The 23,893-nt window shown below is 38.1% G+C and overlaps 1 protein-coding gene across 3 annotated transcripts in view; it reads left to right on the top strand.

Moving 5' to 3' along the window:
* The window catches only part of LARS2 (leucyl-tRNA synthetase 2, mitochondrial), a 113,432-nt gene that overhangs the window by 48,230 nt on the left and 41,309 nt on the right, over positions 1-23,893 (top strand). For all 3 annotated transcript variants that reach the window (XM_006020647.3, XM_014518521.2, XM_025200288.1), the window contains 6 exons: positions 5,764-5,871; positions 8,013-8,172; positions 12,616-12,720; positions 15,120-15,235; positions 17,190-17,473; positions 21,516-21,614. In XM_006020647.3, coding sequence (XP_006020709.1) covers positions 5,764-5,871; positions 8,013-8,172; positions 12,616-12,720; positions 15,120-15,235; positions 17,190-17,473; positions 21,516-21,614 — 872 coding nt within the window. The remainder of the gene's footprint in view (positions 1-5,763; positions 5,872-8,012; positions 8,173-12,615; positions 12,721-15,119; positions 15,236-17,189; positions 17,474-21,515; positions 21,615-23,893) is intronic.

Raw genomic sequence — 23,893 nt, 5'->3', positions numbered from 1 at the left:
CTTTATTTGTTGTATGAGTCAGTTGTCTCTCTCATGCATAAGACATTGGTTAGACTCACAGTATGCCAGAAGTGATATTATTTTTTGTTCTGATTTGGATGTTATTACTGCACCTGCACTCATTCATTTCTTAAAATGAAGAAAATAAAAGCTGTACAAAAACTAGGCCCGTTCACGTGGTAATTTACCAAAGAAAATGCATTTTATTACCAGGAGCAAAAGTAGTGTCCTTGATTTAGACATCTATGCAGGAACCCTTATTTGTTGACTGTTTCAGTCATATTATGAGTGTTGACGTCCATGTTGGCCCATTTTTTTCAAAACTATCATATAAAATTAAGACAGTCACATAACTTTTTTTTTTTTAAAGTAAATTTAATTGGCTTTTTTGCTTTGACAGATTTCCTTCATAAAAGTACAATGCTTAACTGATGGCATTATTATTCAAATTCTTATCTATGCATTTTTAAATTTTAAACTGAAATGTTTTGTTTCTATGGTTACTCACCTAGGTCTTTATTCAGTTTCTTTGGAAAAGCTGTCTATAAATGTTAGTAATTTCTGTATGCACCTGTAAATCAGTATAGTTATGTTTCTGTGTAGAAGTTCAAATCGTGATATGTAAGGTTGGCCTTCTGTTAGTCCTTTTTCTCCAAAAAAAAGGACCTTTGTAAACAGATCAGAAAAAGCTAAGTACCTATAACAGATGGATATTTATTTATTTTAAAAGCAAAGTAAAGAAATCCACTTCAAAAACTGTAAAAGAGAAACAGCTCTGACGTTTCATGTTGTTTCATTAAATTATTTCACTAGGTTTTTCCTAGTCCTGAGAGAGCTTACATGTACTTACCGCTAATTGGGGCAGGAGGGAAGGGGAAGTTGGTTCTTTGGGGGAGTTGGGGGGCTAAATATCCCCTGTTCCTTGGGGGTGGATGCCCACACATTCCTCCAAGCCCCCCATGGACCCTGATAGCCCCCCCCAATTCTGCCAGTCCCTCCTACAAACACCTGCTGCCCCCCTGATTGCCCCTGTTCTCTCCTGCAAATCCTACCTGCTCCCCTGGTCACCCCTGCAGATCCTGCCTACCCACCATCTGCCCCCTATCCCTTCTATGAATGCTGCTTGGCACCCTGATCCCTCCAAGGATGCCACTTCCCCCCGAACCCCCCTACAGACCCCCTAATCCCCACCACTCTCCGAGCCTGCTTGTTTCTGTGATTCCAGCCCTCGGTGGCCGATTCCAGATCGGGTGGCCATTTTTAACTTGCTGTAACCGCCCCGAACACTGTACGTAGCCTTAGAGTTTTATTCACGAAATGAGCTTAACTCTTGCTATTTTCTCCAAATGGCATATTTTTAATACATTGGCAAATAAAGAAGAGTGAAAAAGCATGTTATAGGCAGAGGGAAAGCTGGATAGACAGCAAGGATAGTGAAGGAAGAAAAGCTGCTGCAAATTTCAAGGGTTTGCCAGAGAGATTTTAACACAGGTACAGTATTGCTCCAAAAAAAAAAAAATGAGCACATTTAGAAATTCTTCAATAGAATACAGAATAAATAAGAAATTGTTGCTCTATCTTTATTTATCACTGCTTTATTATATGTTGAATTGTAGCAGATTACTTCCTATTGACTTCTTAATACTTTGATTCTTCTTAATACTCTTTTGGGAGTTGGTTTAAATATGGGTAAGAATTAGAATTTGCCAACTTCAGTAGATCCTAAATATACTTATGACCACCTACCAACAATTTCTAAACCTAGTAATTCCCGTCATTATTTTGTATTTATTTAATAAAAGTCATATTTTACTAATAATTTGAATACTTTCGAAATAAAATTATTTGACCCCTTTTTATATTATCTTTTCTGTTTAGTGTTGTAGTTTAGTCTTTTAATGTCGTAAATGTGCCTTAGTTATAAGCAGATCTAAAAGCCTTGGTTTTATAGGTCATAGTTGGGTTTGATTTATTTATAAAAAGGTCCCTTCAGTGCTTTTACTATCACTGAGGCATTGAATCTCTTCTCATATTAATGTGGATTGGATGTCAAGCTTTCTTTCTAAAACTCGTATTTTTCTAAGTCACGTAGAGATTGAGTTTTCTGTGTATTAAGAGCTGCCATCCCCCATCCTTCCTTTTAGCAATACAAATGGGGGAGCTGTTTGGGGTTCAAACATTTTTGGGGGAACCACAAAGAATTTTAAACCTTCTGGATTTATTTAAATTGGTTCGGTCTCTAGCTCGCATTATGTGGGCTGTATTGCTGTATGAATGGATGTTTCAGCTGAATATGTAATTCATCATCCTCCCATTCTAGAAGACTTTGTTTTTGAATTTGGTTACTACTTCTATGCAATTGGCTCCACGTCTCATTTGATTCTGTTCCAGCTGACTGGTAGCAGTCTGAACCTGTTGATTTTCAACTCCCTGGCTATTTTCAAATTTCCTGGTGTAGTAAGGGAAGAATGAAGTAGTCCTTCTAGCTGAAATGTAACTTTCTCCTGAATCTCTGCCTCCACTATTGTCTTGAACTAGAAAACTGCTTTTTGCCCCTAAGATCAGGAACTTGGAGTCATTCTTAACTCTAAATTTAGTTTTGACTTTCTCCAACTTTCCTATGAGCCTTCTTGATTTCCAGATTTGGAGCATTGCCAGAATTTTTCCTTTCTTTACCTTGACTCTCTTTCTGTGATGAATTATTATTCAAGCCTTACATTGTACTTCTCACTTATTGCAAATCTTTCTTTACAATCTGCTTAAAATTGCTACTTTCTGACCTTTGGAAGGTCCCAGAATGGAACATTTCTGATGACTTAAAAGTAAAAGCATCTCAATTCTATGTCACTCTCACTGCCTTTGAAATTGCCCTTCTGATTATTATTTTTTAAAGCTCTCCTTAGAATTTGAGTGTTTTGTCATCTGACTTTGTTTTTCTTCTTTCTCGCTTTCTGCCTTCCTTAGTCTTCTGCTCTTCTCTGTTCCTTCTCCATCTGGGATTTGTTCTTCCTCTTTTGTAGATATAGCTATATTTGAGTTTTTCTTCCTTCCTTCCTTTGAGCCATCAGAAAAGGAGTGTTCCATTTAGAAAAAAAGAAACTGAATCTCTCCTTAAAAACCATCCTTTTACATGTGAAGAGGAAATTTTATTTCCTTGTCAGTTTCTTCCTTTTCCATTTGGGAAATACCAGTTTTGTTTTGTTCTTGGATTGTTGTTTGTTTGGGGGGGGGTTGGGAGGGGGGTGGCGTTAATTTATTGCACAAGTGAGAATGATAGCTGCTTTATTTTTCTGTGTGCTGGGAACTCAGCTGTGCCTGCTGTTGATTGTTTCTCCTCTTGAGTTAGCTAGTTAACAGACTTTACAGAATAGCTTCTGTAGGAGTTGTATGTCTGTTTTGGAGAAAAGAATATGGCTCCCTGTTGTGTAAGTTAGCACACACCAGAATGGGCAGCATTTTTTTTAATGTTGGTAGCGAGAGTTCATAGAACTAATATGTAAAATTCTAAATCTACAGAGAATTTGATTCCAGTGTAGATCCGCTGTAAGATCTGCTTTATGATCAAACATTTTCTTTTTAAGAAACTTTATAGCTTTAATTGTATATTTAGTGCACACACATATGTCTACATTAATGTGGTTTTATGTGTTTATGAGAGAAATCATAAATATATGAAATAGGCTGGAAACAGTATCTTTTGAAATATTTCAGATAATATTCAGGACCAAAATTTTCACCTGGCTGTCTAAAGGATCCCAAATCCCTAATTCAGGTTCCCAGATTAGTGTCTTAATTTTTACTTCTGCTTACCATCTGCAGTGACTAGGACAGTGAAGAGGCTACTACTGACTTCATTTTTTCTGTGGAGTCCAAAAAGATGAAAAAAGTTTGAAAAAAGTTTTTGGTTCCTCACATGATTTCTTAAAATTGTAAGTGTATTAATTTGAGCGCCTAAGAATAGACAGCTGCTCAGTTTCTGAGATTTGCTTTAAGGTTAGTGCTTTAATAAACCTCTAGTTGGTTATTAATTATTAGCAGTGCATGCGTAATGCATGTTTTTGCCTTTGTAATCCCAAGTAAAACATTTCACTTGTTGGAATGCTATCTGGAGCTGTAGCAGCAGTTGTTTTATATTTTATTAACGTTCTAATGCTGTTTGAAAGCCTGACTTTCTTACATCTACAAATTAGCAGATGAGGAAGTCGGCACTTAAGGATATTGGAGGGTTAATGTAATAAGGAATAATAATCCAAAATGGTAATAAATTCTGATGAATGGGTGAAAGAAAATGTTAAGTTATATTTTGAATCTTAGAGACCGTACAGTAAAAATTCAGTAACCAGCAGCAATCAGTATTTGTAAAATGTTTTTACAGACCTAATTTTAGAGAATTAAAGAAAAAAATATTGTGCAAACAAAGATAAGTTAATTCAATAATTATATTTACAACTATTTTACTTTGAAGTTTGGACTCATTCATCATGTACAGTATGTATAATTCAAACTACCAAATAGTTGTAAATTAACAAAATAATAAGTGTTGCATATTTCATGTTGGACTTGTACAACAAAAAGGAAAAATAATATAGCATATTGACTTCTCCAACTTAGATTTAACTCAACTGCTCAGTACATCTACCATCTGTCTGACTGACTCATGCCTCCAGCTGTATTTCTGCCAAGGTACAATTTTTGGAGTATTCAGAGCAAAATGTCAAATCTTATGAAGTGAAAATTGAAATGGGGTTCCTGTTATTACCTCCCGCTGTACAATCCTATTCATTTTAATTCGTTAAGTAAATTTAAATTTAAAATTGTATCCACAAAATCTGTCTCAATTTGTAGCAGTTGCTTCATAAGGTTGTCATGCTCTATGCGTGCCTGTGTGTTTACATGAGCATATGAGCATACACACTAATAAAGCAATATCTAGAACTGTGTACAAATATATACAAGAGTTGCATATTAGCTATAATAATGCAAACTTCTGTTAAAGGAGAATTATGGATAATGTGGAAACTAGCACTAAATTTCTTCTTTGCTGTGTGTTTGGAATCTCATCTGTAATGTTATATTAACTTTTTGCCTTTAATATATACCATTATCATTATTATTTATATTGCAATACTAAACATATGTCCTAAGCATATGTTAGGTAAAATTTAAAAAAACAACACACATTGCAAATAGCTGAAGTATAGAACACTGATAGGAAACATGAAATTCCATTTTTGTAGTCTGACAACTGGCTGAGTTTTGAAAAAAGTAGGGGGCACAAATGTAACCAGTCTGGATGCCATTTTCAGGCTAGTGGTTGCCAAAAACTAGTCCACGCGTAGGTTTTGATCCTGTGAACCCTGACGCATATTATATAGTCCCATTGTGCTTAATGGGACCATTTCCATGTATTTGGGCCAGTTTAGGGCTACAGTTTACACATATTTCATGTTATCTTCTTATCTTTTATTTCTTCTCAGACTTAGTGTTTACTTTTTAAGCCTGAGTCCATTCATAAAGATGCTGTGTCTCATACAGTCATGATACATCTGGTATATCATGGTATGTCACTCTTCTGGCCTGCACAATGTTCCCTTACTTTTTGAAAGAGAAGATGTTGGAGAAAGCAGTGATATGAAAATAGTTGTTCCTGCATTTTTACTCCTACAATCCTACTATTTTGCCATTTAATATAATTTAGACCCAGGTGTTAAGATGCACGCTTAGTAAGTGCTAGAGTTCCTAATACTCCATTTTTTGTGTCAGGCCATGCTAGATGCTTTGTCAGATCTCCCTGAGTGGTATGGTATAAAGGAAATGCAAGCAAACTGGATAGGTGACTCTGTTGGATGCTATCTTGACTTCATGCTAAAGGTGAGTCAGAAATTTGGCTGTTGCTTTTCTGATTGAACTGAGTAATCCAATCGTACATTTCTGTGATGCTTTTTAATATTTAAAAGATTTTGAACATTGCTAAAGGATGCTAGTATGCATTGTTTTCAAGTTATATGTTTATTAAGTATAGCATTATTATTGTTTCTTCTTATTCTGATTCAAGCTTATTAGAGGTTTCTGGCAGAAAGGTTGTGGCAGACCTTTGTATTCTTTTAAGTGAACCTTGGTTAAGAATCCAGGTGTGAAGCAAACTAAGGGCCCGCTCTACATGTGCAGGTAAAGGCATGATGGGATCTAATGCACAATCCACACAATCACACCTCCTGCCATGCTGCATGTCCTGGCAGAAGACATGATTATGGGATCACAAATCAGACTCTATCATGCCTTATTGCCAGTGCAGGGAGAGCCTGATTCTGATCCCAATCCCTGCACTGGCAAGAAGCAAGTTCCTGCATCTGGGAGCTGCCTCAGCTGGTGAGGCTCCAAGCTGCAGAGGTGCCCCACAGCTGGGAGAGCACAGCAGCTCAGATCTTCCAGCCCTGGGGATGTGTGATGTATCCCAGCCATGTGGATGCGTGGTGTGCCCCTGCAGCTGGGAAGCATGTCAAGGGAAACATGTCAAATGTCAAAAATACCCAGTCACCTGTGGGTGCACATTTCTTACAAGACAACCACTCTCTCTCCAATCTCACAGTTCTAATCCTCAAAGTGAATTTATAAAACACTTTTTGCAGATGAGCCTATAAACTTCACTTCATCAACCTACTGGATACACAAAAATCATGGACTAAATACACACATTGGATTTATGGCACATCATAGCCTGCCTAACATCTGGTATACCCCAGTTAACCTCTCTACTATTTATCAGTTGCATCTTATCACCAGGTCTACATTCCACCCCCCAATCTGTTTCTTACCCACTGACTGCCTCAATTTGAATTGTCACTGACTGGCATTCTTGCATACTGGCCTCTGGCTTCTATTCTAGTCTATCCCATCCAGGAAGGGCACAGAACAAGTGCAGATGGTTCCTCAGCCTAAAAGGGGTGTCTGTACCTGAAAGCTTGCAACAAAGAAATTTTCCAACAATTTTAGTTGGTCTAATAAAAGATATCGGATTTACCCAAAGAACCTTGTCTGCCAGTAGGAAGTTAGGCACCTATTCCCAGTAATTTTAAGTGGGATTAGATGCTGATTGCCATGGCCTAACATTTCAGAAATGCTAAAATTCTAGGGACCTTGATTTCTGTGAGTCCAAACTGAGTTGCTTTAGAAGTGCTCAACATACCTGAAAAACAAGTCTTAGTAATATGTTGTAAATTAGGCCCTCCAGAAATGAGACTCCCCAAACCACCAGCAGTGTTGAAAATGCATTGCCTTTGATACATGCCTAAATCTACAGCCCAGCCCTCATATGCTTTACAGTTAATGGACCTGAATTCTGCAGCACTTTAGTATGCCAGTTCTGTGGCAGCTTCATTTAAATTATAAAAAGAAGATTCGAATGAATAAAATATAAAAAAAAATAATAAAATTGGTACAGTACTCCATGTTCGTTATTCACTTACTAAATTCAATGCACTTGACATTGTCCAGAAATCTTAGATTCTGCAGTACAAGGAGTAGATTTTATAGTAAATGCTGTAGCCACCAAAAGACTCAGGACCTTGAAAAGTACTTGTTACACATGTGATTTATACTGTTTCAAAATGAATAGCAAATATTAGCTATGATACTCTCAAGATGGACTTGATCTAATGCCTATTGAACTAAATGGGAAGTTTTCCAGTAGCTTGAATGGGCAGTGTATCAGGCTCAGCAACCCAAACAGGCACTTTAATATGATTATCTCTTTTATGGATATGGTGGTATATATTGAGGAAAGAAAATAAAAATTGTTTCCAGTGGTATTGTATCTGCAGAAATGAGAGCTTTGCAGATTTCAGCCATAATGGTATCATCAGATACAGCCACTTTGATACTTGGAAGTTGAATTTGTTTGGATGAATGGGCCTGTCATGTGCATTGGAAGAAAAAAAAAGTCTAAAATATGCATTTCTAATAGAACAAACTAGCAACAAGTCTGTTCTAGAACATTTTCTGCTCTTTATAAGGTTGATGGCAAAGTAACAGGAGAGAAGTTAGCTGCCTACACCTATACGCCTGAAGCCATTTATGGAGCTTCCCATATATATATCTTACCTGAACATAAACTACTGCATGGCAATAGCAGTCTGAAGGAAGTCTTTCAGAGGGAGTTCATCCCATGCAAAGGTGAGTTGTTGATTTGTTTTTTTCTCTCAAACTGAATTTTGTTCAAGAAGTGTAACAATTATAGAGACTGAGGTTAAAAAAAGAAGTGCATCCAGCTCAGCATGAACAACTGTTGAGAAGAAGCAACTCATTTTGATTCTTTTTACACCTCGTGTAGTATCATTTCACCTTGCCTTGTCTTCCAAGACAATGAGATGATAACTGAAGAAATTATGTAATTCCTAGTATTATAAATGGTTATAAGACCTTAAAAGAATGCAGTTGGTTTCATGAAACCAGAGCAGATTTTGTTTCCTTTCCAGTTCTTTTCAGCTGATGAAGTGGTGGAAAGGATCCAGAATCTGGATATAACTGCTAGTTGCAAAATTCCCTTGATGCAATATAATTATCTCATTAGCATAAAATTAGCTCAGCCAGCTCCAGCACCAGTCTCAGTTTTTACCCCACCGCATTGTAGAGGAAGATGGGAGGAAGAAGAGTATAGTGAAGTTACACTGTTATTCTGATTGTCAGCTAGGATGCAGTTCCATCATTAGTGTTTAGTTAGAGCAGCCCCTGGCAGGTCTTGACTTATGCAAGGACTGGCACAGAATGACCTACAAGACAAGGGAGCTTAACAGGTTTTCTAAATGACTCCTGCACCCACACCTTGCCTGTGCTGTGTAGATCTCTGGCCCATCTTACTGTAACCCATAAAGTAAGAAGACTAACAGGACACCATAAAACAGGCTTACTACAAAATATATGCATGTTTTACTTCCATTTAATCCTGATAATATTTCTTTCAGCTTAATAAACATGAAAGCATTACTTCTGCTTCGTGTATGCAAGTTATGATATAGGGCCAAATCCTTTGCTTTAGCTTTTTTAATACAGTGGAGTAATGTGAGGGAGAAGACAATCAGTGAACAATTATTTCTTTAATTCTCCTCCTATGCTCCCTCCTAGACATAGCTCTAAATTACTGCAGCTCTAAGCAGTCTCTAAAAGATCATTGGTTACTGAACTGAAGCTAGAGCACAGTGCATTTCAAGTGCTCCTCCACAATAATGAATGATGTAGGGGGAGGGATTATAGAAATTTCCTATTTCAGGTCTGCAAGTATGTTGTACGCACCAAGGGAGATAGGGTGAGATATATCCACTTTGCACTACTGTGCTAAGGAGTCAGCAGACCAGAGAATTTTGTCCATAGTTGTTAATAAAATGATCATGTGCAATTCTTCGCACTTATATTCAGTGCACAGAATAGGTGGCTCAGTGAATGAGACAGCTGTTAAATACTTATTCTCTTGCTGCTCAATATGTGGCGATTTCAGGGAAGGACAGGAGTCCTGCAGAAAAAAACAGTTAAGTTTGCATAAGCGCTCCCTGCTTTTTTTTTTATTTTTATTTTTTTACCCCTTCATTTTATAACCTAGATAATTTTCATATGATGTCTTGAGAACCTGGGTTTGGAAGCCAGCAGAAACTTGAGCGTGGACACAGGAGAGGTTCTGCTATATGATTACAAACCAAGGTGCCTGTGAGAGAAACGCTGGATTGTAAGCCTTTAAAAACTCAGCCAAGCCAGAAGAGTTGCTCTAGTCCAGAGAAAAGCGCATCTGAGATTGACCACATTTCATATTTCTGTGCCAGACCACTGAGGTGCAAAGGCTAATCAGTAAAGGTCATAAAATATTTTTTTATAGTGACACACTTTCTGTGCAAAAATATTTTAATCCTTTTTTCTTAGGATTACCAAAAACATTCACCTGCCTGTGGAAGCGTTCAGCCAAGAAAGATAAAAAAAGGTTTTGAGGAAGTTACAAAACAGCAAATAAAGAAACTTTAAAATGGGAACAATTGGATAGCTTTAACTTCAGTATTGCTTTGTGCTCCCGCTGTGTACCATTTACATTTATGTACAACTGTGCATGGAGGACTTGGGGTGACATCCTGCCCTCTCCCCCTGTGATGTCATTGGGAATTTGCTGTTGTCTTTATTTGGGACTAGGTTCACACACAATATTCCATGGTAATATTAAAAATCAGATTTTTTTTGGTGCCAATTCAACAAGAAGTAATTTCCTGACACTACTTTGCTTCTCTGTGTGTTTTCAATTAGACAATTAGGAGGGTATGATTATATAGTTTCTGTGTGCAGGGCAAAATAGCTTAATGTTCTAGCAGATGTATTCTTAGAGTTTCTCTTACCTTTATATTCTATGCAATTACTGTTTCAGTAGAAATTAGCAGTTAGCTTTGGATTGTTTAATCTTTGATCCTCAAATAGTACAGTCTACTTATTTAGAGTCTGAACTGCCTCTCAATATGTGCCAATGTGGGGGCATCCAAGGCAAACTTTTGACCTCTAGATTGTTAATCAGTTTATCAGAAAACATTTAATAGGTTGTGTCTTTGTGTGTGTATAATTAAAATGTTATTTATTTTCCATTGTTATAAAATGCATGAAATCAACTGAATAAATAATGAATTATTATCATATGCTGAAAAATAATTTCACAGGCGTTTCCAGGTTTCAGTGTAACATCACTGCTGAAGCAGAATCTCTTACTCCCTCAGCTTCCTGTTCATGAGGTTTCTGTTTGTATGCTTTTAAGGAAAGAAATGATTCTATAATGCAAAAGCGTTATACCGTGTGTAGAGAGGTTTGTAAATGATTTCAATATTAAAGGCACTAAAAAAAAATAAACATGGGCTCAATCTTCCAAATTCAGATACATATTTTTGAACTGTCCAAACCTCAGTATGATTGGATCTTGCGAAAGAACAGTTACGCTATCTCCTTATGGCTTTAGAAACATGATTTCAAGCCTTAACTTGAATTTGTGCCATAAATGACCCCCTAGGAATCTATTTTGTAACTAGGCATATGGTCATTCATCTGGGGCATCAAAGGAGGCCAGACATGTTGTTAGCTACATCACTCTTTTGTAAGCCAGTACCTACAGAAAATGGTATGCCTTAACCAGGCTAGTTCAATGACCACTGGTCCCAAAAGATAGGAACTAGTTTCAAAATGAAAATCTCAGGTTCAGATTATGAATTCAAATCACCAGCATCAAATCTCTTTTCTCTGTCTATCTCCTCGCATAGGTTTGGATCCAGGGTTTTGGTTCAAGCCTATCTCCATTCTAAATGTAAATATGTTATTTTTTTAAATTGATCAGTTGTATGTCAACACTGGTCACCCTTTTTCATGGTCTTTATTTTCTCTAATGCTGTTTATATTTTTTAGAAGAGAGCAAGTAACATGAGCACCAGCCTTTCAAGTCCTGCACTTTCCTTTATATCTTCAGAATTAATTTTTGCATCCTTTTCTTCCAGTAACACTTCCAGTATGTCAGTTAGGGACATATCTTCTTGCCCCAATTTAAAGCCAGTTTGTATGAGTTTGTGATGATCCCTCATTCAGGTTCCAAATTCCTGCTTTCTGTAAGGTCATTAATGCATTACTTATGCTCTTGCCTGGAAGGAAGACCAGCTGATAGGAGGTACTTTTGTACCATCTTCCTTCACCTCTGGAGGATAACTGAGTTTAACCACCTTGGGGGCAACCAGGTGTAAGTAAGAGCTCCCAAATTTGCCTCTCTCAAATACTTCCATGCTGCAATACCTACTGCTTCTGCAAAGCATTAGCCTGACTTTAATTCATTATTTTAAAGGGATACTCTCAAGAAACCAGTGCTTTGGTTTGAAATTTTTACCTCTATGAGAAAAATAACTCCTAAAATGGCTACACTAGAAAAAAATTGGAAAAGAATAACTTATTTCTAAATTGGTTTAGTTCCTTCATTTTACTGCTAGCCTGTATAATTTGTTTCTCTGGCTTATAAGGATCTTTCTGTTCCCTGAAAACGCATTAAATATGTATTATTAAAATCACAAAAAATTAACATCACTCCTTTTTTAAAAACTGATTAGATTCTAAATTGACTGTGTCCTCTTAAACCCAGTAACACTATTCTTCAAAGTACTGCTTTGTAAGAGATGATAATGTAATGCACAGAGATCTTCTTTTACTAATTAGTGAGTTTCCTAGTACTTCTAAGCTAAGAACAGACTGCCAAAAAGACCAAGGCTGAATCAATTGAGTCTTTGAAGGTTATTCTAAACTGTGTAGATTGAACCAACATGCACGTGAACAGACATTCACTTTTGATTCACTGGGATGCTGGGGGACTGTGAGTTAACTTGAATCTGGAGGGGATCTGGGGTAGAAATTCAATAAACCAATTTAAATCAGTTAAGTCTGATATTACATCCATCCAGGTTTACTGTAAACTGGTTTTGGCCATTTTGAAAGCGGTTTATATGCACCAAGTTTCTGTGGTGTTACAGATTTGCACTCGTTTCCAACACTTACACTGGTTTATGTGTAATTTCTGTCCCTATCTTTAGTGTCATACTTAAATTATGTAATCTTTACATTTATTTGCAGACAGTCTTACTTCAGTGACAGCTGTGAACTTGCTTACCAATCAGGAAATTCCTGTAGTAATCTCTGCAAAATCAGATTTTCAGAACTGTCTTGATACTAAGATAGGTGAGTAATAACTAATATGTATGAGCCACAATGTGTCTTTCTGTTACTGCATTGGACCTGTAGAATGGCCACTGAAAACCACTGAACACAATGTCTTTCTCTTGTCCTTTAGTGGTTGTTTCCTAATTAAGGGAAAGGGAAAGAAAAGGTAACGAGGCAAAATCTGTTACTGGAAAGAGAAGGAAGAGACTGGGTAATAGATGTTAATTGAAGAAAAAGTCCATTAATAAAATTAATAAAATTTAAATGCTGACCTTAATGTAGACTTTCATATGACGATTCTCACATTTCTCTGATCAAGGATTTTATAAGGCATGTATACATAGGTGGACATTTCTTATGATCATAAACCAAGAAAGAACCTTACCAATGGTTAGAGAAAAAATATTTAAAAAAACCCCAAGCAGCAGTAACTTTTTTTCTCTTCTATTTTATGCTTTTAGCAGGAAAAATAATGTATCGTTTAAATGTTGTTACTGCTATAAATGTATAAATTTGTGTGCAAATTAGAGTATATCTAGTTAGATATGCTTTAACATCAGTAAAAGAATTCAGAATGTACAATAATTGTGCACATTTAATCAAGGTCAGTTTTCTCCAAACTGTAAGCCTGAATATGCCATCCCCAAGGCAGACCTCCCCTGCATTAATATTTCCACTCAGTCACTCTTCTGCTTCTTTCTTCAAACCGTCTTGCTACTTTAACATCCTGGGAAAGGTGATCCCATATGTACTGCTCTGTGTGGTGCAGGAAGAGGCTGAGTGGCAAATGTAGAGTATAGCATGGTCATCAAGCTACAGTGTAGGACCTTTCAATTTCTCTGTCCAAATGTGCAGTTTTCTGGAAAGTGAGTGTGTATAAAAGATTGGAACATACCAAAAAACCAAATCATCAGTATCATTCATGATCACAATTGTTACCCCCCCACTTTGTACTCAAATCCCAGATGGGGGTTTCCCCGCCCCCCATGTTAAATGCGGAAGGAAACTTCTCATATTTGAGTAAATACAGTAATTAATATTTGATTTTGAATATATTTAAGGAAAATAAGGGTTTTGTAACTCATTACGGAAACAGTCCTCCTGAGTGACATATGGCAGCTATTGAACTGCATGTAGGAAAACTAGAGGGGAACTGTCAGCTTGTATCAATGTGAATTAGGGTTATTTAAAAATAATGCATCGCTTCATGATATTGGTAAGTTGCAGCAAAAAAGACATCCCTGTGGGTTAAAAGAAAAGTGTGTATTCAAAATGTATGACTGTCCCAAATAATAAGCCTTATATATTCTGACTGAATGACTTATTCCAGCAATGGTAAGAAATACTCCCTGTAACAATATTCTTAGTAGAAGGGTGATGTTATTCTGAAGTGGAATTGCTAGAGATTATTTTTTAATGGTCAAGGAGAAGGTTTCAAAAAGAAGCATTTTAGGCTATCAAATTTTAAAGATGCATTAAAAAAAGAAGTCCTTATACTTATTTTCAAACACCTTAACTTATAAAAATATTATTTAAAAAACAACTGTGATCTTCCTCATTCATATCATTTGTTCGCTTTTTGCATTTTTCTCTACTTAATGTATTTTCATAGGTCAGTCAGTTTTGGCTTTGTCTTAAATTAGTTTCTAAACCATTTTACTTTTAGTTGTCCTGTGCCTAATGCAGCATTTGCTACTTGGGTTGCAAACACTATAGAGTGTTCCCCACCTGAGAAGTGAATAATTCCCTTAACTGCATAACAATCCCAGACCCAATTTCTTGTCTATTGCTTGCATTGTAATACACATCGATTATCTGCATATTTGTTAAACCTATAGCATCTTCAGCCTCCAGGGCCTACTTCATAACTTAATTATGATCTGGTAACTTCACTGTAACTCTAATTGTTTACTTGTAAGTAATTGTACTCTATTTAACTGTGCCAGGAACAGGGAAAAGCAACTTTTAAAGGGCTGTTATTAGAAACCTTGAAAATAAAGGGAGCTAGTCCGTTTCTTTAAATAAAGATTGCTGTTAATGCTGTGGTATCAGCAGCTCTGAAACTGAGTAGCTCTCCTTATTTTCAAGGTTTCTAATAGTTTCTGGGCTGCTATTAGTGGAGAGCTGTTTTTTTAGATCCAAGGGTGTGCACTTAAATAGAGTAACTGAATTTCACCATCTCTTGCCTCCTCACTCCCTCCCCTTCTCCCAAACACCCCCTTCCCTCCCCACAAAAAAGAGCGGGGGGAAAAGTAAAGAAAATGTTTTTGTATGACTTAAGTTTGATTTAAATGTTTTTTTTAAGTTTTTTTAAGATGCAAATGGGTGTCATGAACTGAACATATTTTCACCCTGAACTGAGGAGGAGCTGTCACATTAATCAGTTCCAAAATTGATTATTTTCCCCCTTTTGTTAGGAATTCCTAGCACTAATCCAGAAGATGCTGCAGTAGCTCAGAACCTGGGTCTTTCTTTCACTGAAGTCCTTGAAGTGCTTCCAGATGGTTTGGAGAAAATGATCAACTCTGGAGAGGTTGGTACATGAGAGCACAGTAATAATGCAAGCTAAAATCACTGCTTGGAAAGAAGTTGAATATTTAGCAAGTTTCAAGAGACTTAAGCCATGTGTACACTAGACTTCTGCTGGCATAGTCATGTCATGCAAAGATGTAAAGAGATGTCTGTCATTTTTTACTAAAATAGCTGTACTGGTGTTTAAACATCTGTGGTGTGGGCACAATTTATATTAGCAAACCTGTACTTTTACCAGTATGGGTTGCTTTACTTGTGGGAATGGGTTAACTTTACTGGAGCAAATGACAGCTTTGTAGAATAGCTACATCCACACTAGAGAACTTTGTCAATAGCGTACATTGGTATGTCTGCTGGTAAAGCACTTTTACTATAGGCATAGCCTAAGTCATATATTGAAGGACCCCTCTACGCATGCAGGTAAAGGCGCAATGGGATCTAATGCATGATCTACACAATCGCACCTCCTGCCATGCCACATGCATAGCAGGAGGTACAATTGGGAATCGTGCATTGAGGTACATTGTGCCTTGGTGCCAGTGCAAGAGGAGCCCAAGACCATGATCTCAGGCTGCCCATGCATCAACTCCTGTGGCTGCAAGCCCCACAGCCGACATGTGAATGCCACCGCCACTGCGAGCCTCGTGAGTTCTTGCCATTGCTGCAAGCCCCACACCTCATAAGTCTCATAGCAGCAGCAGCCTTCTCTCTGCTATTGCCACTGTGAGCCTTGCAGCTGCCAACACTGCCCCCACTGCAAGCCCCACAAGCCAGTGAGGCTCACAGTGGTAGCAGTGTTCTCCCCACTGTGAGCCCTGCAGTTGACAAGGCTCATAGCAGGGGCAGTGCAAGGAATGCTGCTGCTACGCAAGCCTTGTCAACAGCAAGGCTGGCATTGAGTGGTGCACCCCTGTAGCTGGGAGACCCTCAGTTGATGGGGCTTCCAGCCATATGGGAGCACTTGCCCACGTGTTCAAGTAATGGCGCTATTAGAACAAGTTACAAGGTTATTACAGATTTTTTTGTGGAATAACTTTGTAGCTTATTGCTTCTTTTATCGCACCATAAATTGGTTGAACGTGTAGCTGGGTCACAACTTAAGAGTGATTACCTGGTTAACTGTGCCTTACGTATAAAGTGTAGAGGGGATCTAATAGAAGAAAATACTGTACTAGTATGAATTTTACGATGTAGATGGAAGAATGAGTTCCATGTACAAAATTGCCGAATGCTTATTCCTCTTCTTTATTTATACATTTCTTTTAGACTAAATATTAGCTTATTATTCCTTTTGCTCATATTTCTTGGAAATTGTTGATTATAGGCCAGTTTAGTAGTTTTACAGCTGTGTAACAGATATAACTCTAAAATAACATTGAAGTCCTTTTGACAACTGCAAGTATTAAGGTCTGAAGAAAGGTGCTGTTCAAAAGGAAATGGGTTTAGTGTCTGCCATAATTTGAGAGGGGTAGGCCCAAATGTTTAAAATGTAGCGCGGGGTGGGGTGGGGGGGTGCAGAGAGTAACTAGAATTTACAGGAAGAGGGAAGCTGATTTACCACCCATCTTCTTCCAGTCTCTACCTTGGAATGTTTATATTCCAGATGCCTTGAAGCAGGTCCCCTAAACAAAGGATAACCCATAGTAATTGCAGATATCTGGCCATTATGGACCAGAAGTGGATAATGGGGTCTCTTCAGCAGTGTCCTGTTCAGCCTGTCAGGGGCAACTTGTTCATGTATTCTTGAACAGAAATATGGTCATGCACCTGTGAGGGCCAAGGGTATATAAAATAGGCATAAGGTATATAAAATAGGCATATAAAAGGGCATATAAAATAGATATTACATGAAGCATCTCTGCATAGGTTGAGTTTCTAATATCTCTGCTAAGTACATGAACAATGATGTTTTGGGAAGAGCATAATGTTCATCTGCCTTTTTATTTGTTTGTCAGTTCACAGGCATGACTAGGCAGGAAGCATTGAAAGCCCTAACCCAACAGGCCAGAAGTAAAGAAGTAGGTGGAGACCTAACAAGTGACAAATTAAGAGACTGGTTAATATCTCGACAACGGTACTGGGGAACACCTATTCCCATAGTTCACTGTCAGACCTGTGGTTCTGTCCCTGTGCCATATGAGGATTTACCTGTGGTGTTACCCAATATAACCACCTTTATGGGGAAGGGAACTTCCCCTCTACAAACTATTCCAGAGTGGATGAACTGTTCATGCCCAAGGTAAGAAAGTGTTACTTCCTGTAACTCTTTGAACCACAGTGTCGCAGTCCCTGACTGCACCATAGGTGAGGGACCATAATGGACCTCAACAGAATAATACTATTTCTGTTGCTTGATAAATACCTCCTTGAGAGAGAATTTATTGCTTTTATAAGTGGGGAAAAGCAAGTGGGGAAAGAGAGCATAGTTTTTTCTCTCTATTTCATTTCTTTACAGTACTTCTTGCTTCATATGGCAAAATTTGTCTTTGGCTTCCAACAGCAGAATTTGTAGGGAATATTTTATTGTTTTATTTGCTCTTGGAAATAACACAAACATCTTGTTGGGTTTTTGGGGGGGGCTGTTTTTTTTTGGACTAATTATCCAAAAGCAAAGGTAAAATGGCAGTTCTCCTGCAGCATATAATCTCATATTTTACCAAGATTCACATATTTGGCACTTTATATATACTGTAGCTGCAAATGATTCAAATGGGAGGAATTAAAAGGTTATGTATCCTTAATTTAGATTGTGATCATACAGTTTGTGGCCCAGCCCTTTAAGAAGGGAAGCATCTTGTTCAGATTTAGAAGGATACAGATTAGTTTGGAAAATCTCTCGTTCTGTCTGTTGGGCTTATTAGGTGTTGGATATATTAGAGTTTGTGCTCAGTCTTGGCATATCTTCAAGTATCTGTTAGAGACAATTTTCTTGTCAGATACTATAGAATACTGCTGGCAACAGAGCCGGGATTGTTATTATCAAGATAGCACGTAGAATAACGAGATACATAAGTATCTGTAAGGTTCCCACTTTTCATAAGACAGGAGCTGTGAATTTCTGGCTTTCCCTGATCTTTTAAAGTTTAGAATATTAATGTGGTTCTCATTTGTAATGAGGAGCCTTAAATACAGCAGATCTGTGTTTGTCTGGAAACAGGTTGACCTGTGTTAATAATGCACCCACAAACATTTTCTTTTTAAAAATGTGCTGTCTTGGGCATGCATATTTACATGACATGCAGTAGCGTGTTTTGGAGTATGGCTGCTGCACAACCATCTCTCTAAATTAATTCTAATATGTAATAGAGCTTTCAAGAATGTCCCCAAGTCTAAATTTATTAATCTTTACTAAAAGGTGCTCTTGTTTGCACTCCAGACTTCTTATCGATTTAAATTTGGAAAGGACTTTATCGTGAAGAAGAAATGCTAATGATTTTGATCTTCACCAATTAGTTATTGTTTCTGCAGGATCTCAGTAGCAAATATATGTAACAACTAATTAATGGTTCTTGCTTACTTAACAACAACAGTATACTGGGTCAGTTAATTAGCCTAAAATGTGCCTATTACTGAAGGTAAAATGTCTTACCAGTGTTGAGCTACTGTTAATTTGACTGCTTCATGTGGTTGCTGTTTCAGTATTCCTGTCAATGTGCCTGCCTGTCTGACCCCCTCAACCTGTCTCGCTCTACCTATGCACAGTCTTCTTAATATGAATGCTCTGATTTTCTTTGCCACTTGAGGGAGATTCTCATCCTTACTTTTACCCTTCCTTCCTTTTCAGATTAATTGTTTTTAATAGGGATTGGGGAAGAGGAGTAAAAGGCTGCAGAGAGATAAGAAGCTTGGTGTGGTCATGTGTTGTGGGCATACATAAGTAGTTTTCTGATGCTGTCACCAGACATCAGTAGAAAAATATGCATAATATGTTTTTCACTGGTTGTATAAATATCTATATTCTGCTTGGCTGGTTGCGTAGCCAGAGTACAGTGACATGCACACTGCACAAATGTGAAGAAGTACCAGGCTGTCAGTGTGCTAGTGAGCCTTGCTCATTAAGAGTTGAGAAAGGTATAATTATGATTTAGTAACTGTAAAGTATCCCTGTATCCTCTTGGAGAGATGGTTCTGTTTGAATACCTTTATTTTGTAAAGAGTGCATTACCCAAATCTCTGGGCATATATATGATATTAAATATATTTGACACGTTAAAGTAAAAGGGCAACAAGAAACCTGTTTCTGTCAGTACTGTTATTCACACAGAAGTAGAAATTTGTTAATGGCAGTTGGTTTTGCGTGGAGACCAGATTGGAGGAAGAAAGTGTTGGTATTCCTCTAAAGACTGCTCACAAGTCAGCATTCCCTACTTAAAACAAATTATGCAAGCATTCATAAGATTGCTTCTCTTCTGTCTTCTTTGCTTGGCTAAGTTAAGAATATGGATAATAATTTTCATTAGGCACCATTCAAGATGAGAGGGACAAACTGCCCCTTTTAAGGTGTTTGTAGACTCAGACAGACATGACTATACCTATGCTTGGCTCACCTTCTGAAGTGTATGATCACAGTCATAAAGGCTGGAGATTTTTAATGGGATTCTAGTTTCTGCATCATGAGTTAACAGCTACCCAGGAAAATTCTGGGCTGCTGACCTGATGCCCTTTGCCAGTCCAGCCCTTTGCACCATGCATTTAAGGTCAACACAAATAATTCAGTAAGGAAGGAAAGTAAAGGCTTTCTACCAAGACCATTCAAACATCAGTTCTCCATAATTACAACTTGGACTTTTATCTCAGATGCCTCTTTTGAAATGAACTATTTCACAGAAAGAGAGGTGATGTTTTGGGTATCCCAGAACCTGAATACGATGAAACTTTAGGAAATTTTTACATGTGCTCCAGGGATGGGTGGGAGGGGAATGCTTTAGTTAGAGTGGCTCTGATAGCTGCTCTAATGAAAGCAGCCACAGCGTCTTGTGTAGCAGTATCCCCATGCTTCAAAATAGCAGTGGAGGCACTTTAACTAAAGTTTGTCAAACAAGCTTTAGTTAAAGTGCCCCTGCTACCATTTTGAAATGCAGGGACACTGACACACAAGACGTGGAAACTGGCTGGAGCGTGCTAATTAGCACACTCAAGCAGACTTCTAACACCCTATAATTGTAGCTCATCAGAGCAGCCTTCCCACATGTACAGGGACCCTTACACACTAAAATGACACCAAGAATCACACCCGCAAGTTAGAAGAAACCAAGACTTCTGCTGAAAAATGTTGTTTAATTTGCTGTGTATAGCTTGCTTTGCCAATCAGACAGGCAGCCACATGCTGTGCTGTCTAAAGCTTCCAGGAACGCTAATGAATTAAAGATACAATCATTTAAGTATTAAACAGCCAGCTGACATTCTTTGTATTATATATAGTGTGCACATGTTGACCGTAGGTTGTAAAATTTCATTTGTGCTATAAATTTGTCATTGCTTTAGCAGCTATAATTTTAAAAGCTGAATTTTTGCAATAAACCTAGTTAAGTGTGGTTTGTTCCCATAAGCAAATTGTTTTTATTGAAAGGGGGAAACAAATGAAAAACTCTTTGATATTAATTTCTGATTTTGAAACTGTTTGTATATGCTGTCCGTGTAATGTCTGGCAAATATTGATTCTCTGTACGGCATTATTACCAAATTTAAATAGTATTACAATGACTGGGGGAAACTTGACCCATCTTAATAAAAGCTGAAATTAAACTAGATTTGTTTTTCCTGGGGATTTTAGGAGGAATCTCAACTAATCAGAAACAACAGTCCTTCCTATCAAGGCAGAAACAATCGAATGTAACCTTCCCTACTGGGAAGTGTCATATAATGATTTAGTACCCATATATTTTGTGGTAACACAGCTTTCTTTACTTTTGAGCATGCATAATATTTTTTCATTTCTTTAAAATGTAAGAAAAAACATTCTCTTTTTTCCTTTCTAGGAGTACTAAGAATTTTTAGCACCATAGGATATAGAACTGGAAGGGACTTCCTAAACCCTTGTTGTTGTTAGGTGACCATGTCATATAATTCCTGTTCATTAATTTATCTAGTTTGACTTTAAAACCGGATAGATTTTGGGTTTGTCTGGGTATTTTTCTCTACTACCCCTGTTGGAAAGCTGTTACAGAACCACACTGCTCTGAGTTTTAAAAACATTTCAGTCTCTAGCCTAAATTTTTTCATAACCAGTTTATATCCATTTATTCTTGTGTCAAAATTCTCTCTTCATCTCTCTTGACCAGGTGCAAAGGACCTGCAAAACGTGAAACAGACACCATGGATACATTTGTTGATTCTGCTTGGTATTACTTGAGATACACTGACCCTCATAACTCTGATAGGTAAGGAATCTAGGCATCTTGCAAACAGGTATGTGGTCATGTAGGCCAATCTGCTTTATAAAGTGGAAGAAAGGGAAATAACAGGGAGCCCTGTTTTTCTGAATGCTGTCTGGCCTTGGATACAGCACAAAGGAACTTAGGAAGAACTGGTCCTAAGGCTATGGCATCCAGTTGTGGTATCCTTTGGGAATGGGTGAAAACAGAGTTTGAAAATGGTTGTTTTACTAGCTTGGAAGCTGAGACACAATGTGCACAGTCTGCCGGAAAGATCACTGTGGGACAGGGAGTCCAAGAGATTCTTAGCTGGTAAACTAAGGAGCTTTATTACCTGAAGGAGCCATTAAGGATGACTGCTTACCACAGCTTTTACCTTTTTAAAATTTTGCTAAGTGATGCTGATCACTGCTTTCACAGTAATAAACTGAAGTCTTTTTTGTGAATTTGAAAAGGCACCTGCTTTTCCATTTGCTAAGTCTGGGAACAGTAAGTAGAAGTTCCTTAATTTGAAAAATGACTTTAGTTTTTCATTTTTTTTAATCTGAAAATACAGCTTCTGTGATAGATACTGATGCAATTAGTTGAGAAGAAGTGGTCAATGGGACATTTTCCCTCAGTGACCCATCAGGGTCTGGGGGAGCATCCATTCACCAAAGCCCCGCAAGGGAGGACAAGAAACAATGAATGGCACAAACTGACTGAAGATTGCTTCAGGCTAGACATAAGGAAACACTTCTTCACAAGTCGAGTGTGGAGGGTTTGGAACAGGCTTCCCCACAGAGGTGGTATGGTCCCCCACCCTGGCGATCTTCAACAAGCATCTGGACACCCATCTTGCTGGGGTCATCTGATCCCAGCACTCTTTGCTGGCCAACTGCAGGGGAGCTGGACCCGCTGCCCAAGTCCTGGGGAGGTTGGACCCAGTGATTTGTAAGGTCCCTTCCAGCCCCTAACAATTATGAAACTTTGAAACTACGAACTACAGTAGCCAAGACTGCTAATTGAGGTCAAGTACTAATACGACGTATCATCTTAGTACTATGCTGTTTATTTCAGTTACATACATCATTAAAAGGGTAGACTCTAGATATGCTGTGTATTGGTGAGTATGGCAAGATGGGCAGTTATTTAGCTGTTTATTCACTCCATATTCTAACTTACTAATAAGCTGATTGTGCCCTTGAGGTGTTCTGTCATAGCTGGCATTAAAGTGTTCTGCACAGTGGCTGACTCAGCTGTCCAGAAACATGTTTTATATAGGCTATCCAGATTAGATTGCTTCATGCAGTTGCTGGACAGCCAGCAAGTAATTACTGTTTCTTGAATACTTTTAAGCACCATTGGGTAGGCAGAAAGACAGCAGTAAATTGGACTGACCTCCTAAACAAGAATACAATGTATCCATCACACACCTAACTTCAACTTTCCTGTATAGCGGAATTATGTAAGGAACTACTATACGTATATGGTGGGATCCATCTAATCTTTACTTGTCATTTTCTGATTTAGAATTTATGACCACCATGTCAAACATGCATATTTGTTAAGAAATGTTATCTGTTTAAAAAAATTGCTGGATCTTCTTTTTAAAACAAACTCTGTCATTAAAACCTTTTAAATGGTTTGGTAGCCTGCTTAGTTTCTTTTGTTATCTTTTGCAACATAGGATACTAAGGTTGATTCTCTTGGCACAGGGCGAGGAGGAGCCAAGAGTTGTGGTTATGAAAATACAGGTGTATAAGAAAGGTTCCATGTATTAGATGTTGGATGCAAACCCTACCTTGAAATAAAAAACAACTCGGGCTAGAGTACTGCCCGCATACATTGCTTATATTTCATTAGAGCAGTGATTTTCAGCTGATGTGCCACAGCACCCTAGGGTTCCATGAGATCCTTTCAAAGGTGCTGTGGTACCTGGCCCATGTGTGAGGATGTAAGCACTCTCCTCCCACACTCATGCAACACCCCATGCCTGCTCCAGCATCCCAAGGGCAAGGACACCTGCAGCTGCTCTTCTGGGGATTCCCACGGCTGCTGCCCTCATTTCTGAGCAGCGTGTTCTCCTGGGGGAAAACGTGGGGCTGCAGAGCCATGGTTTTTAGCCTAGCACATTTCTTCTTTCCACCATCACCACCGCTCCTCAGCCCCTGCTTCCCCCATACTACCAGGGCTGGGAGGAGGGTCTGAAGTCAAATGGCTCTTGTCACTAGTGTGGGAAAGGAGGAACAGCCGTGGCAGCAGAGCTATGCTTGCAGGTAGGAACCAGGGACAAAGAGGGGGCA

This window comes from Alligator sinensis, unplaced genomic scaffold (genome assembly GCF_000455745.1).
Source record: "Alligator sinensis unplaced genomic scaffold, ASM45574v1 scaffold54_1, whole genome shotgun sequence".
Taxonomy (NCBI): Eukaryota; Metazoa; Chordata; order Crocodylia; family Alligatoridae; genus Alligator; species Alligator sinensis.
Note: the sequence above shows the minus strand (reverse complement) of the source record. Positions and strands in the feature narration are given on the sequence as shown.